We start from the raw sequence: 16,818 nt of genomic DNA, 5'->3' as shown, positions 1-16,818 counted from the left end.
TATCCTAACTACATGAGTATGAAAAAACATTTTCTCACATCACCCTCACTTCTGCAGATCACTTTAAATCTATGCCTCCCTTATTCTTGTACTTTTTATGAGCAGTGCATCTTATCCTTATCTACTCTATCCAGCGTGCTCAGAAATTTTGAAAACTTCTATTAAATTTTCTCTGAGCCTTCTCTTCAAGGAGAACAATTTCAATTTCTTCAATCTATCCTCATAGCTGAAGTTTCCTTTTCTTAGAACTTCTAGAGTAAAGCACTTCTACCCTCTCTCCAATAAATTCACATCTTTTCTATAATGTGGCACCCATAACCGTACCCAGTACATCACTTCACACTTCTTGGCATCAAACTCATTTGCCACCTATTTGTTCACTCTACCAACTTATCAATATCCTTTCAGAGCAATCTTAATCTATCCTCGTAACTGAAATTCTTATCCAATAAATTGCTACTTTAAACATTCAGCAGCTGATGAACAGACTGCATGAATAGAAAAAGTGATTTGTATTCCAGCCCTACTTTTCGTTGTGGTTCCAGATCCTTTTCACTGTATCCAGCAGGGTAAATTACTGTAGTAAGAGTAGTTGACACTGGCAATTCAAAGTGGAATGCTTGTGGAATTGGGACAGACTTTCTTTTTGTATATCTCTGAATGCATTGGTCCATCTCATACAGCTGTGTAGAAACTGCTTTCACAAATTGATCCTGCAGCCTGTCAAAAACATAATTTATAATTAATAGTAAAGGCATGTTCTATATTACATACGCAGCATCACGAAACAAAAACCTAATGCAGACACAAAATTACATACAGTTCTAACTTAGCTTTCCTGATAGCTATTGCTTTGTCTTCAAGCATTAGGAAAAAATAAATCTTTACGCTGAGTAAATTTGGAAACAATGGAGCGTTTTCACTTATCTATGAAATCAGTAGCTTTGCAGAAGCAATTTTTTTTTCTAACTCATCAAGAATTCTCTTTGTAAGAAAAACATAAAGTGGTACAAACATGCAGCATCTGCATGCAAAAAAATTTCAATTTAAACCCATTATTAGAATAGAGCTTGGTTTATCAATGGAGAAATGTCAACAATTTTTTTTTAAAAATGCTGTTGAAGTCTTTTGTATTCTCACCAGGACTTAAGCTAAAATGTCAAGCCTCAGAAAGAACAACAATTTGTACAGCAATGAGAAAAGGATGCTGCTGATTGGTTGAAACATTGTTATTAGGAATGCACCAGGAATTACTGTCCATAAATTTGACTTAAAAGAAGAATTATTTCAGTCTAAAAGCAAGAGATCTTAACTCTTAGAATTCATTGTACCAAATATATTTCAAATATATTAATTGTACCTCCTACTCCAGGCTCACGCACTGTAAAAGAGGTCAACACGATTCTCGGCAAATATGCTTGTCTATTAGTGTCCGGAAGAATGCTCAGCATTCAAGTTCAGCATACAAATGAAAAGGTAATGAAAATTTGAGTGTTTCAACATGGTGGTGGAATAGCAGGGTCGCGTGCATGCTCTTATCCTGGCTCATCTGCTCCCAGCTACTTTATTTTTTCTTTCTTCCTTTCTTCTTTTTTATTCTTTTGTCTTTCTTCTTTTCTGTGGCTGGTTGGTTGGCAGCATCAGAGAGAGCAGGCTGCATGCAGAGTAGCGGATCCGGCTTCTCCCAGCAATTGAAGGTGGTGGCAATGGCTGCAAGGACATCCTCTCAGTATATGGGCTGGTACCAGTGGCAGCAATTATGTTCTCCCAGTGTTCGGGGCCAGTGGCAGCAAAGCTCCTCCAGCAACTGGGGCAGCGGTGCTGGCAGCAGCAGACACTTCAAGATTGTGGTGCTAGCAAGACAACATCAGCAGGTGAAGAAGGACTCTTGGCATGGTGGCAGCGCCAGGGACTCCTGGGCACAGTAGGCCGAAAGCCAGGACTCCTGATCTAGCAACGGAGTCAGGGGCTCCTGGTTTCTATTGTGTAGGCCTGCAGCAGGGACTTCTGGTTATTGGTGAGGCGGCGGCAGCAGCAGCGGAGCTGGGGTCTCCTATCTCTGGACAGAGTGTCAATTCAGTGACGTCAGCAAGGTGGGCCCATCAGCGAAGAGATGGTGCCTAAAGCGTGCTGACTCCTACACTGGTGAGTATCATGCAGACAGCGACTAGGTGGTGGTTACTGGAAGCTAGGTGTTGGTGTGGACTGAGTTGGAAAGACTGTTACTCTGCACTTTTTATTTCTTTATTTCTTCAATTTATTCCTACGATCTGTAAAGCTGGGCATTTTACTTCTTTATTTTCTGTTTTTTTTTGCCTAAGAATTTGTTCTTTAGTATCTGTACGTAGATTTTTTTGTTTCGAAGATGGCACTGTAATGTGGTGACTTATAAACTTTTCACTGTACTCATTTGATTACACGACAATAAAGCTAATTCAATTCAAGAAAATTCTGTTATAATGTGCATGCGCGATTTGTTTGTTTAAAATGATGTCATGAAGTAACTGGTTGTCTTAAAGAGTTCTGTCTAAATATGCAGTTATGCAAATACTCATGATGGTGAAGTGTAGTCTTGGTAGAATCAAAACAGTGGGAGTCTGAATGGAACAGGAAAGGACAGTGTATGAGTGTAAAAAAGCAGCAAATGGAACAAAGGGAAAACAAAATATTAAAAAGGTAAAATTAATGGCTCTTTACTTAAGTGCATGTGTTATTCAGAACTAAAGAAATGAATAACGGCACAACTAGAGGCTAATGGAGATGACCTATGCAGAGTCACGACTGTCAGGAGATCAAAGCTGAGAATTAAATATCCAGGAGGTACGTAACCTCTCAAAGGCACAGGCTGCGAGGGAAGGGTGGTGGTGTAGCTTTGCTAGTATGAGGTGGAATAAGTGTGAAAGGAACACGTGATCTTGGACTGGATAAGGCAAAATCCATATGATTGGAGGTAAAAAATATCAAGGGGAAGACATTACTGCTGGAGTAGTCGATAGGTCCCCAAGAAGTAACTAAGGAACACAGAATCAATTAGGAAATAATAACAGCATGTTGAAAAGGATAATAAATCAATCATAATCTTCTTGTAGATTGATAGGGCTTAGTAGTCTTGACCATTGCCTCTCAGTGCCAGGAACCCCTGCTCAATTCCAGCCTTGGGTGACTGTCACATTCTCCCCACGTCTGTGTGTGCTTCCACCGGGTGCTCCTGTTTACTCTCTCAGTCCTAGGGTGTTCAAATTAGCTGGACAGTCCACGCTAAATTGTCAATAGTGTCCATGGATGTGCAGGCTGGTCGGATTAGCCATGGTAAAATAGGGTTACAGGGGCAGTGTAAGGGGCTGGTTTTGGGTAAGATGCTCTTCTGAGGCATGGTACAGACTCAATGGGCTGAATGGCCTCTTTCCACACTATAGGGATTCCAAGATTCTAGATCACCATGAGTAAGAGCTCAAAGAGTGCATTTAGGATAATTTTCTATACTGTGAGCCAAACTAGAGATCAGGCTATTTTGGATCTAGTAATGTTTATTAAGACAGATTTAATGATCGATTTCAGAGTAAAACATCCCTGAGGGATCAGTGACCATAATATAGTAGAATTAATAAAATTCCACAAACACTAAATAATTGGGGACAAAGGGGATTGGGGGAGAAAATGAACATAATAACTATCATGAAAGGGGGTTAAAGGCCACTAAGTCCAACGAGCCCAGAAGACATAGGAGCAGAATTAGACCATTTAGCCCATCAAGTATGGTCTGCCATTTGATCATAGCTGATATGTTTCTCATCACAAATCTCCTGCCTTCTCCCTGTACCACTTGATCCCCTTACCAAGCAAGAACCGATCTATCTCTGTCTTAAATACACTCAATGCCCTGGCCTCCGCAGTCATCTGTGGCTATGAGTTCCACAGACTAACCATTCTCTGGCTGAAGCTATTTCTCCACATCTCAGTTCTAAAACATCACCCTACACTCTAAAACTGTGCCCTTGGGTCCTAGTCTCTCTGACTAATGGAAACATCTTCATGTCCACTCTATCCAGGCCTCCCAATATTCTGTAAGTTTCCATTAGATCCCTTCTCATCGAGTACAGACCCAAAGTCCTCAATTACTCCTTATCTGATACGACCTTCAGCTCCAGGATCACTCTTAAAATCTCCTTTGGAGCTCCTCCAAGGCCAGATCATTCGTTATATGTGGGGCCCAAAATTGCTCACAATATTCCAGAAGTGATCTAACCAGAGCCTTATTTAGCCTCAGCAGCACATTTCCACTATTGTATTATAGTCCTTTTGAAATGAATGCTACTACTGCATCTGCCTTCCAAACTGCCAACTGAACTTGCACATTAACCTAAGAGAATCCAGAGCCAGGCTTCCCAAGTCCCTTTGTGCTTAAAATTTCTGACGCATTCCCCATTTAAAATATCGTTTACACCTTTATCCTTCCTATCAAAGTGCATAATCTCATACTTCCCCAGACTGTATTCCATTAGCCACTTTTTTGCCCATCCTTTTATCCTATCCAAGTTGTTCTATAGCTTCCTTGTTTCCTCAACACTACCACCGTCTACCCAAGGTAGCATCATCTCCAAACTGAGCAACAATGCCCTCAGTTCCTTCGCCAAGATCGTTAATGCAAAACGTGAATAGTTACGTCCCAACATGGATCCCTGCAAACTGTACTAATCATCAGCGAGTGAACCATATGATACCTTGTCAAAGGCCTTCTGGAAATCCAAACAGATGATGTCCACTGACTCTCCTTTGTCTAACTTGCTTGTTATTCCTCAAAGAATTATAACAGATTTGTCAGAAATGACTTCCTCTTGATGAAACCATACTAATTCATGTCTGCTTCACCATGTAATTCCGAGTACTCCACAACCTCATTATTAATATGAAACAACATCCCTACAGTGTGTTAGGGCTATGGTGACATTAATTTTGGCTTTTAACAAGTGGTATAGATAAAGGGGAACCATTAGATTGGAGGCAATGGTCTGGTGGCATTATTGCTGGTCTGTTAATCCAGAGACCCAGATAACGTTTTGGGGACCTGGGTTTGAATCGTGCCATGGTAGTTGGTGGAATTTGAATTCAATAAATATCTGGAATTAATCATTTAATGATGGCTCTGAACCCATTGCTGATTGTAGTAAAAACCCATCTGGTTCGCTGATGTCCTTTAGGGAAGGAAACTACAATCCTAATCTGGTCTGGCCTTCATGTGATTGTAGACCCACAGCAATTTGGGCAATTAAGGATGGGCAATGAATGCTGCCTAACCAGCAATTCCCCCATCCCATGAATGAATAAACAAAAAATTGTATGTAATACATTTGAATTTCCAAAAAGTGTTTTATTTGTTACCATATAGGCTAATTAATAAGATAAGAGCCCATCATGATGAGGGCAATATAATGGAATGGGTAGACATTTGCCTAGCCAAAAGAAGACAAAGGGTTGAGACAAAGAGAACATATTTCAGAATGGCAACACACAATTATCGGAGTGCCACAGGGATCAGTGCAAGAGCCCAATTATTTACAAGATATATTAATGATTTGAATCAGGTAAATGCATGCATTTTGGGAAAACTTGACAAAAAAATAGAAAGGCAAGTAGTGAGAGTGACAGAAAGAATCTGCTATGAAATAAGGACACGTTAGGTGACTAGACAAAAACCTGGCAGGTGGAATATAACACCAGGCAATTGAAGGTCATGCACTTTGGAAGAACTGAAAGACAGTACAAAGATGCAGCACACAGGAATTTCAGTGTAATCATGCATTAATCATGAAAGTTAGCATCCAAATTCAGAGGGTAACAAGGAAGGCTAATGGACTGTTTATTTCAAAAGGAATGCAGTATAAAATTAGGGAAGTCTTATTTAAACTATACAAGGTTCAAGTCAGAACACATCTGGATTACTTGGTTCCCTTATCTAGGAAAAGATCAGGGTGATCCTGGGTATGGAGCAACTTTCTTGTGAGGAATGGTTTAGTAGGTTGGGTTTGCACTCATGGGAAGTTGAAAGAATGAGCACAGATCTTATTGAAACATACAATATTCTTAGGGGGCTTGATGGAGTAGATATAGAAAAGTTCTTCCTCCCTGTGGAACCACCAGGCATAATTTCAAAGTGGTCACTCATTTAGGATCGAGACAAGGAGGCAATTTCTTCCCTTAGAGGGTAGTGAGTCTATGGAATTCTTTACCGCTGATGATGTTCATTGTTCTGTATATTTACAGCTGAGATAAAAATATTTCTAATCACAAAGGACTTAAGGGTTATGGGATAAGGCAGCAAAGTGGAATTGAGGATTAGGAGGTGAGCTAGGATCTAACTGGATGGCTATGAGAGGTCAATGACCAGAATGGCCTACTTCTGCCCTTAATTTTTTTCTGTTATGGAAAGAAAAGTCAGATGTAACAAACTGCTTGTACTTTTCCATTCATACAGACATAGTGATACACAGGATGGAAACATTGCAAAGAGGGATGTCAAAGTTGCATATAGAATATTCTTGTGGCTGTATTGTGACATCTGAGCCAAATGTATGCTTAAGACCTACTGCCCAATAGACTCAAACTTAGACAGGGTTGATTAAGGATTGAGAGCATCAAGGTCTGACTTGGGTCACAAAAGCCTTCCAATATAAATGATGGATGTAGCAGTTCAGAAAACTACTGTCATTTGATATGTCACATTTTCTACAAACAAGATTAAATACAAGTGTGGCTCCAGAACCATGCAATATGTTAGTTTGGTCTACACCAGCAGGTTAAATATATCTCTCTCTGAATGTTCCTAACTTAAGCTAGGGAGCTGAATACGCGGACCATGTCCTGCCGCAGTGGTGGATCGAGCGTGGGCCAGAGCAATGCAAGAGCTGACTGGTGAGTAGCAGTCAACGGCGAGAGCAGGCCTTTCACATGGTGGTGACCTCCTGGGTGTCCTATTGGTTGGAGCTGTGCCTACACTAACGTGGAGATGGGACTTGACTCTGAGGTTGAGACATTTCTTGCTTACTCTTTAGATCTGTTAAATCTTTTAATTCTGGCTTTTGTAACCGAGTGGGTGCCAGTGAATGGCAACTTTGTGCACTTTTTGCTATACTTACATATTCCTAAACTTAGTACATGTGACAAATAAATAAATCTGAATCTAAATCTAAATTGTGCTGCTGGCTTAACAATAATGGAAGTTTGAGTTTGAGACTGTGTGCAGGTGAACATAGAAATTCCACAGCATTATTATTCAAAAATGGGAATATGATTTGTCCAAGTGTCTTGTATTATCCATGAATTAGTTGGCAATACTGTTGGCTGAATCAAATGTCCTAGTGCAGAGAAGTGAGTACAGAAATCTAAGCTGACATTCCAGTTCAGTATGAAGAGTGTACTATATTGTGCTGACATTCTGATGACATTAAACAATGGTCCTGCCTGCCCCTTCAGGTGGACATAAAAGATCCCATGGCATTACCTTGAAGACCAGTTTCAGTCATGACACACACAATGCAGAATTTATGGGCAGTGTGTGATTAAGGGCAGAGAGATCAAAAGACCATTCTTAACTGAAGTTTCTCATTCCTGCAACCATAGCTGTAAAACACTTCTGCCCTCTTCCCAATGCATTCACATCTTTCCTATAACATGGCATCCACAATGGTACACAACATTCCTGCTGAGGCCTCACAAAAGTCTTGTACAAGTCCATTGTCATCTCCTTGCTTTTGTAATCAATGCCTCCATTAATAAAACTGAGAACTATGCTCTGTATTAACTGCATTTTCCATCTGTCCTACTGCATTAAGTGATTTGTGTACCTATTAATCTAAGTTCCTCTGCTCCTGCACCCTCTTTAGAATTGCACTCCTTATTTTCTATTGTTTTTCAATACACTTACAACCAAAATACATTATGTCACACTTCTCTGCATTGAACCCCATCTGCCATCTATCTACCTAATTCACCAAGTTGTCAGCATTCTTTTGGAGTTCCAAACTGTCCTCCTCACAGTATACACAGTTAATTTTTTCCAAGTTTAGTGTAATCTACAAACTTTGCAATCACGCCCCACACATCTAAATCTAGATCATTAATAATCAGATTGTTAATTGATCATTAATCTAGGCCCTAAATACTGACCAAAAACTTATACCTCTGAAACTCCACTACAAATCTTCTTCCAGCTTGAAAAGGATCCATTAACCATTACTTTCTGTTCCTTAACACTCAGTAAATTTTGTTTCTAAATTTTACATTTTGCTTCACTTCAGCATGGATGATGTAGAAAAGAAATTCCAGTAAATCAGAAGGCAAGAGGGGAAGAGAATAGAATTTCATCCAAAGATCTTAGAAATGGCTGCGAATGAAGTAATAGATGGGTTGGTGTTAATTTTCTAAAATTAGCTACATTCAGTAAACGTCCCAAATGAAAAGACACAAATATAGCCTCTCTATTCAAAAGGGGAGGGCAGCAGAAAGTAGGAAACATCTGTCATGGGAAGGCGTTTTAATAAATCATTAAAGGGATTGTAGCTGTGCCTTTAGAAAAAGCATGGACCAATCAGGAAAGTCAGCATGGTTTTGTCAAAGGCAAATCATGATGAAACAATTTATTGGAGATCTTTGAAGGAGTAAAAAATGCTGGGAATAAAGGGCAGCTTGTAGATACACTGTACTATTTTTATGCTTCCAGAAGACATTTGATAAGAGAAATGTCAAAGGTTATTCTGGAAAATAAAAGCTTAGGATGTCAGGGAAACATACTGATATAGATAGAAGACTAGCTGGCAGGTAGAACACAGACACTATGCGTTAATAGCTCATTGTGCGAATGTGATTTTAATCTTCTTGCCAAAGTGAGCAACTTCAGATTTTTCCACATTATACTCCATCTGCCATATTTTGCCCACTCATTTAAACAAATTATAATGATCTGCATCCTTATGACCTCTACACAACATCACTTCCTACCTATCTATATGTCTTTCACAAATTTAACTACCAGAACTTCACTTCCCTAATCTAAGTCATTAACGTAAATTATGTAAAAGTCTGAGGCAAAGCACAGTTGCCTACAAGACTCCACATGTCACATCCTGCCAAATAAAATAAAAGACATAGTCGTTGTTTTCTGCCAATCAGCCAAACTACCAACCACACCAGTATGTTATGCTCTATACCATGAGCTCTTAGTTGTGCAAAAAACATTTGTGTGCTTTCCTGTGAAATAGCCTACTCCTGTGATCGTTCATATGTTTCAATTTTAAACTCTCATGGCAAACGTTGTATTTAATACCTTCCTGTCAAATATTCAAACCTTCAGTGGACAGGCATCTCCAATTCTGAATCATGTCAGATCCATCCTGCTCTTAACAACTGAGCTGTGCGATGGTAATCCTCTGAAAACATAGCCAGTCAATAGAAAGAGTCCACAGTCATGAAAGCTAGTAAATTTGAAAAACACAGAAGAGGTTAAAAAGTAACATGTACATTGATAGCTAGTAATTTGTTTGTCATCTGTGAACCATTCAGATTTTGATAACTATATCATCAAAATCCCTAAAATAAATTATAATCCATTGATCCCTTTCAATCTAAAAGTGGACCTGGATATTTTAGGGGATTTTCAGCACTACATTTAATTATTTCTTCTGTCTATTATTCTGCAGTTCAAAGCAATATTGATGAGACTGGACGAGAATTTAAGGAACTGCATGAAGAGCAAAAATACAGAAACACAATCCAGCAAGATGGGACAATCTCACCACACAGCACAGCGGCCACAGAATGGTTAGAGAACTGAGTTTCAAAACATTAGCTTATCATCACTGCAGGATGACACAAACTTCTTAAGATGCACAGAGACCAATAGAAACTAACAACGATAGACATGGGTCAGTAAAAATATACATAAACAAAGAATTGCTTAGGCTTTCCACATGGCCAAGGAATGTATGTGGGTGATAACTAGGCTGCTATTTGATCACTGGAAACTTGACAGAACTAAATTAACAGAAAAGACTAGTTTTGAATTCACTGCAATTTGTTTCCAGCCTAGACTGAAATTATGCTTGAAGCCTTTGGAATGCTGTGGAAGTCCTTTAGAGTTGACAGAATGTAAATAGGGATGGACAAGTTTTAGTTCCAAGATCAGATTGGAGAAGTTGGTTTAGAGCAAAGTATATTCAAGGGATGTTTAATAAAGGTGTAAAAGATTATGTCAGGCTTAGATATAGGATCAAGTGACATGAATTTAAGGCTTCAGGCAGGAAATACAGGGGCATGTTCAGGAAGAATTGTTTTACACAGTAAATGGTAAGTATCTGGAACTCATTGTACACGTGGTGATGGAAACAGAATTCATCAATGTTTATAAAAGGAAATTAGATAAGAACTTGAAGGAAATATATTTGCAAAGGTACAGGAATCAAATTGGAGAGCGGGACTGACAGGATTGCTCTACGAGGAGCTGGCACTGACTTGATGGGCTAAACTTGATACACAGTACACAACTTTACATTTATGACTCCACTTATTTATATCAGGCTAGTTGTCCAATTTTAACTTGGCTAAATCGAGCACCAGCAAAGCAGGAATCACTAGAGAATTGGGCCAGGAGCTTAAAATGGCCATTGCAATAGCTGTAGCTACTTTGAAATGGCAATTGCTAGATGTCTGGATCACCCACTGTGAACCTTACAATATCTAGCTGGTGTGCCATGAAATACCCTGATTATCATTTCAGATAGATTTGAGCAATGATTCTAGCCATGGAGCACAAGAGGATCCAAAATGTTACATTCTTAAATTTATTTTTGCGGACCCAATAGCATAGCAGTAACTTCACTGAGCCTACAGCAGCCACTAAGGTCACTACCTTGAGTCCATGATGCGGCACCGCTAAGTTGTCATTACACCCTCATTTACCTTGCCAGGCAGTCCTTGGTCTAATCAAAAGCTGAAAGCATCAGAAAAGCCTGCAGGTCCAAGAATATCCACGGAGAGTGAATAAAGTCAATGCTTCAGGTTAGTGATCTTCAACATGAGGCCATAGACCTGAAACATTAATTCTTGCTTCTCTCCCCAGATGCTGCTAGGCCTGATGAGAGTTTTGAGCATTCCTTGTTCTTGATGCAGATTTTCATCATCTACAGTCTTCTGCTCTTTGGACAGCTTTTAGGTTTCCAGCCATTGTGTTCACCCAAATTTAGAATATTACATGGAGCACCCATTAGCCACTTACAATCATTGGCATAAGTTATAATGCCCTTCCTGTACAAATAAGTGAATTGATGCCTTATTTAGAACAGCCATGTGGAAATTAAATTAAATGCTGCTGGAGCAGGCAGGTGGGATTAGTTTAGTTTGGAATTATGATCGGCATGGACTGGTTGAACCATGCTGTATGACTCTAAGACTCAATGACTAATGTGAATAATTATTCATATTTAGGAACATTATGATTAAAAATAAATTGTATATCAGTTTTATAAGTATCATCACATGGGTTGAAAGTTCAATGGCAAATAATCAGATAGTTTTCTTATGGTATATTCTTTAACTTTAGGAAAACATGGAACACTGTAGGTGGATCAGGGGATGCATCACAAATAATGAAAGATCCAAACTTACCTTTACTCTGTACCAAGCAGCATTATCATGGATTCAATGGGAAAAGCGCTTCCCCCCATTTAGAAAAGGAAAGTAATTGGAGGTCCCAGAATTTGGAGTGTGGTTTCGATGCGACACTGAAGGTAATTTGTTAATTCCTAGTGGTTGTGAGAGAACTGGATGATTATCCTTACTTTTTTGTACTGGGTTTAATCTTGGGAAACAGAGTTTTAGATCTGAAATGCTTCAACTCAATGCTGAATGCAGAAGACTGTAAGGTGCTGTTCCTGAAGCTACTGTTGAGCTTCACTGGAACAGTTCCTCAGGCCACGAACAGAGATGTCCGGGCGAGAGGTAACTGATTAATTAACATGACAGACCATTAGAAGCTCAAGATCATTCTTATAGACAGAACGAATGTGCTCCATAAAGCAGTCATTAAATCTATATTTGGTCTCCCCAGTGTAGATGAGGCCACATTGTGAGCATCGAAAACAGTAATCTAAAATGAAAGAAATCCAATTGAAGTGCTGCTTCACCTGGACGGAATATATAAGGGCAGATATTACAGCTCCTGTGTTTTCGTGAAAGAGAGCCATGAGAAGGGGTTGGTCTGATTAAGATGTGGATCAGGGTGTACAATATGCAAAGGGATGGGCAGGAGAAATGGTGGCATCACACTGGAAGTGGCAGACGTGACAAGATGTGTTCTGTTGAACACGGAGGCTGGTGCAATGGAAAATGAAGGCAAGGGGATCTCTATCATGGTGCTGGGGAGAGTGACTCAGAATGTCACCATTTTAATGCACTCCGTATTTTTCACAGCATAGGTTTATTTTTATTACTGAATGAATAATTTACTTCAATATAACTCTTCTCTGTACCTTGAAAACATGTTTTGTTGTTATTTCAGTCCATTGATTTTTTTTGTCAAAGTTTAGAAACATTTTGGTTTCAGTATCAGGAGTTAATCAAAGAGCTTTAGGCTTTTTGCTTTACACAGCATTGTTTCAAGAAGGTAGTTTACCGTCAACTTCTCTGGGGCAACTAGTGACAGTAATAAATGCTGACCCTCACAATGGCACCAATATCCCATGAACAAGTAAACTATTGCATAGGCCTACATTGGATACATAGCATAGAAATGGCTCATTTGGCCAACCAATTCTATGCTGGTGTTTAATCCTTCTTCTGCCTTTCCTCATCTAAATTCAATATTGTAACTCTCAGTTCTCTTATTTCTCATTTTCTAATCTAGCCTCTCCTTAAATCCATTTACACTTTTGCTTCAACTGCTTTATGTGGTATGAAGTGTCACTATATTTCTTCTATACTTATATTTTGCTCTTTCCACATCAGTTTCATTCAACAGCATTTCCAACTGCTTTCAGAAGAGCTGACAAGCAATGTTATGAAATGACAAGCTGTGTGGCCAATTCAATTTTCACAATTATTTCTAAAAATTCCGAGGTATTCAAGTTCTCAGCAGCATTTCCAATTGCCCTCGGAAATTTTAGTCCCATGTGGCATCTAAATGTCCTGAAATCTCTACGATGCACTGTTACTTTCAAAGTGAGGTTGGGAAAGGAGTGGTAATGGGAATCTTTTTTGCTTAAATTCCTTGAGAAGCTTGTTATTTGGTCTAAGGGCAACAGGGGGTAATTTTAAAATCAAAGTTGCCAAACCCAAGCAATTTGCCACACCTTAGTGACAATGCCAGTGTCAGTTTAGAGAAAGGGAGTTTTGAGGTTTTAATTGGGAAAACATTTTGCTACCAGGGATTTTTGGGTGATAGCAGGCACTGTATATTAACATTGGCTGTTTGGTCACTTCTCTACACAGTGAGTCCAATAGCCCTTCAATGACCTGCACTCATTCAAGTGAAAGACAGGCCTAACTATGGCTGCCATATGCCTCAGATGTCATGTGCTATAGGCAGTCCTTACCATCCAGTGTGGTCAATGCCATCGACTGTGAAACAAGCTCACCACAAACCCAATTATACCATGCACAGTTAAAGGTAGCATCATGTGAGCAAAGTGGATGTTTGGGGATGCAGAAATTTCCTGTGTTAATTTTGATTAATAAAATTCAATTTGCACAACTGCAATAACTTTATTTCTCTTTTTTTTTGTTTTAAGTGAAAAATCACTTTTAAAGAGCCTCATTTCAGCTTTGATGCTTTCTCTTAATTGCTTCTCATCAAGCCCTCTAAATAGCATTGGCTCCTGACTAGGATAGGATTCCAGCTATATTTTGTACAGCTAACATCATCTTACTGAAGTATTAGAGCTGCACTGAAATTTATAAACATAAACCTATCACTGGAGTTACTTCACATATATTGATCCTTAACTGTAATCTGTTGGGTTAAATTGTGAGGTCGTCATAGTACCACAAGGAGCTCTCAGTAATTTGTTATAAAGCTCAGAATGTGTTAGTCATTAGAGGGTCATAAGGTGATGTCCCTCCCTATACTTGGGCGAGAAGGTCTGGGTACAAGTCTTAACTATCCTGGAGCTGTGTTGTTAATATGTCTGAGCAGAGTGATTCACATAACTGCACTAGTACAGAGGAACAAAGTTTATAAGTAAATTATTTTGGAAATATACATCTTCTATGACTGAAATAAATCCACTTATTCCATTTTAGTTTTCCAGTATCTTCACATTCTTGCAATAACTCGTTCACAATAATCTTGGCAGCGGCTGTTATTTGTTGAAAGGTATTTGTTTGCATTTATAGTAATCTTACATCACAAAAATAGATTACATTACATTGGAAATCCCTTAGATCCTGTACTGTTACTTGAAAAGGGTGCCAGCTGCTGGGTGTTAAGGAAAGTGAATATGCCAAAGTTGTTTCAATAATACCATTAAATGCCCTTGTGTTTTGTTTCATAATTATTTTTTGCTATTGCATTATAGACTCCAGATTTTCAAAGCTAAACCAAGAATAAGGGAGAAGTTCTGATCAGTCTGTGCACAAATTCCTGAAGAACAGAAACGTATGTTGACTATGGGCCAACTGAACACAATAATGGCATCTTGTGCAATATTCTTTTTTTTTAAATACTGCATGTAGCCCTGTACTTTATTTGTTGCAGAAATAAATCCCAGAAGTCTCATTTATTGAATGTTGAATGTGCAAGCAGAAGCAAGGTGTACTTGTCGAAAAACATATTTTGAAAATTTAACATTCAGCACTATTACAATAAACATTTTATATTTCAAACATGAGAAATGAAATAAATTGCTTTAGAAATTATGCTACATTTCAGAACATGAGTGCTTGCCAGTTTTTAAGGAACCTTTCTAAACAAAAGGAAATCTTCAACATACCAAAGAAATGGATATAAATAGTTAGAAAGGACAATTCCAGGTATCATGTATACTTGCATAAAAGACATGTTTTTGAGACATGTTTTAGTGTGGAAATGTAGATCAGGTCAGATATATGTAATATCCCTGAGGGTTTGAAATCCATACCATCTCTACCTGGACTTCAAGAAGGCCTTTGATAAGGTGCCACACAGGAGGCTGCTGAGTAAGATAAGAGCCCACGGTGTTAGAGGCAAGGTGCTAGCATGGAAAAAAGATTGGCAGTCTGGCAGAAAGCATGACGAGTAGGGATAAAGGGGTCTTTCTCAGGATGGCAGCCGGTGATGAGTGGTGTTCCACAAGGGTCAGTGCTGGAACCCACAACTCTTAACTTTGTACATTAATGGTCTAGATGCAGGCATTCTGGCTAAGTTTGCAGATGATACAAAGATAGGTGGAGGGACAGGCAGTATTGAGGAGGTGGTGAGGCTGCAGAAGGATTTCGACAGGTTAGGAGAGTGGTCAAAGAAATGGCAGATGGAGTACAACGTGGGAAAGTGTTAGGTCAAGCACTTTGGTAAGAATAGAGGTATGGACTATTTTCTAAGTGGGGAGAAAATTCAGAAGTCTAAAGTGCAAAGAGACTTGGGAGTTCTAGCCCAGGATTCTCTCAAGGTAAACATGCAGGTTGAGACAGTAGCCAGGAAGGCAAATGCAATGTTGGCTTTTGTTTTGAGAGGACTTGAATATAAAAGCAAGAATGTACTGCTGAGGCTTTATAAGGTTCTGGTCAGGCCACACTTGGAGTATTGTGTGCGGTTTTGGGCCCCATATCTCAGGAAAGATGTACTGGCCCTGCAGCAGGTTCAGAGGAGGTTCAAGAGAATGATCCCAGGAATGGAAAGCTTAACATATGAGAACGTTTGAGGACTCATAGACTATACTCATTGGAGTTTAGAAGGATGAGGGGGAATCTAATTGAAACTTTCAAAATACTGAGTAGCCTGGACAGAGTGGGTGTTGGGAAGCTGCTTCCATTGGTAGGAGAGACTAGGGCCCAAGGGCACAGGCTTAGAGTAAAGGGAAGACCTTTTAGAATGGAGATAAGGAGAAACTTCTTCAGCCAGAGAGTGGTGAATCTATGGAATTCACTGCCACAGAAGGCTGCAGAGACCAGGTCACTGAGTACATTTAAGACTGAGATAGATAGATTCTTGATTATCAAGGGGATCCAGGGTTACAGGGAGAAAGCAGGAGAATGGGGTTGAGGAATTTATCAGCCATGATTGAATGGCGGAGCAGACTTGATGGGTCAAATGGTCTAATTTCTGCTCCTATGTCTTATGGGCTTACCAGTTCTGGAGAGCCGACAGGGCAGTCTCATTAGTTGTTGGCCTTGGTACTGAATTCAACAGGGCAGTTAAGAGTTGTAGAGACATACAGCATGGAAACAAACACTTTGGTTCAAATAGTCCCTGCTGGCCATGGTCCCAAACTAAACTGGTTCCAACTGTCTGCATTTTGCCTAAATCCTTACAAACCTTTCCTATTCAAGTGATTATCCAAATGGCTTTTAAATGGTGAAACTATACCTGCATCCATCACTTCCTCTGGCAGTTTGTTCCACACACTAACCACTCACTGTGTAGAAAAGTTGCCCTTCATAACCTTTCTAAATCTTTCTCCTCTCACCTAAAAAAATGTTCCCTAGTTTTGAATTCTCCCACCTTAGGCAGATGACATTTTCTCATTCACCTTGTCAATGCCCCTCATGGTTTTATAAATCTCTATACGGTCATCCCTCAGCCTCCAGTGAAAAAAGTTACAGCCTATCCAGTCTTATTTTTGTATCTCAAACCCTCCA

The 16,818-nt window shown here is 39.4% G+C and overlaps 1 protein-coding gene and 1 long non-coding RNA gene across 2 annotated transcripts in view; one reads left to right on the top strand and one right to left on the bottom strand.

Moving 5' to 3' along the window:
- Nucleotides 1-16,818, bottom strand: part of LOC125450831 (ufm1-specific protease 2-like) — a 79,363-nt gene that overhangs the window by 24,261 nt on the left and 38,284 nt on the right. The window contains exon 6 of the mRNA XM_059644835.1: nucleotides 528-720. Coding sequence (XP_059500818.1) covers nucleotides 528-720 — 193 coding nt within the window. The remainder of the gene's footprint in view (nucleotides 1-527; nucleotides 721-16,818) is intronic.
- On the top strand, nucleotides 9,719-14,856 carry LOC132209495 (uncharacterized). The gene is made up of 3 exons (XR_009445604.1): nucleotides 9,719-9,813; nucleotides 11,591-11,777; nucleotides 14,562-14,856. It is a non-coding gene; the product is annotated as an uncharacterized LOC132209495 (long non-coding RNA).

This window comes from Stegostoma tigrinum, chromosome 3, assembly GCF_030684315.1.
Source record: "Stegostoma tigrinum isolate sSteTig4 chromosome 3, sSteTig4.hap1, whole genome shotgun sequence".
NCBI classification, from domain to species: domain Eukaryota; kingdom Metazoa; phylum Chordata; class Chondrichthyes; order Orectolobiformes; family Stegostomatidae; genus Stegostoma; species Stegostoma tigrinum.
The sequence above is the reverse complement of the archived record's forward strand: the minus strand, read 5'-3'. Positions and strand labels throughout refer to the sequence as shown.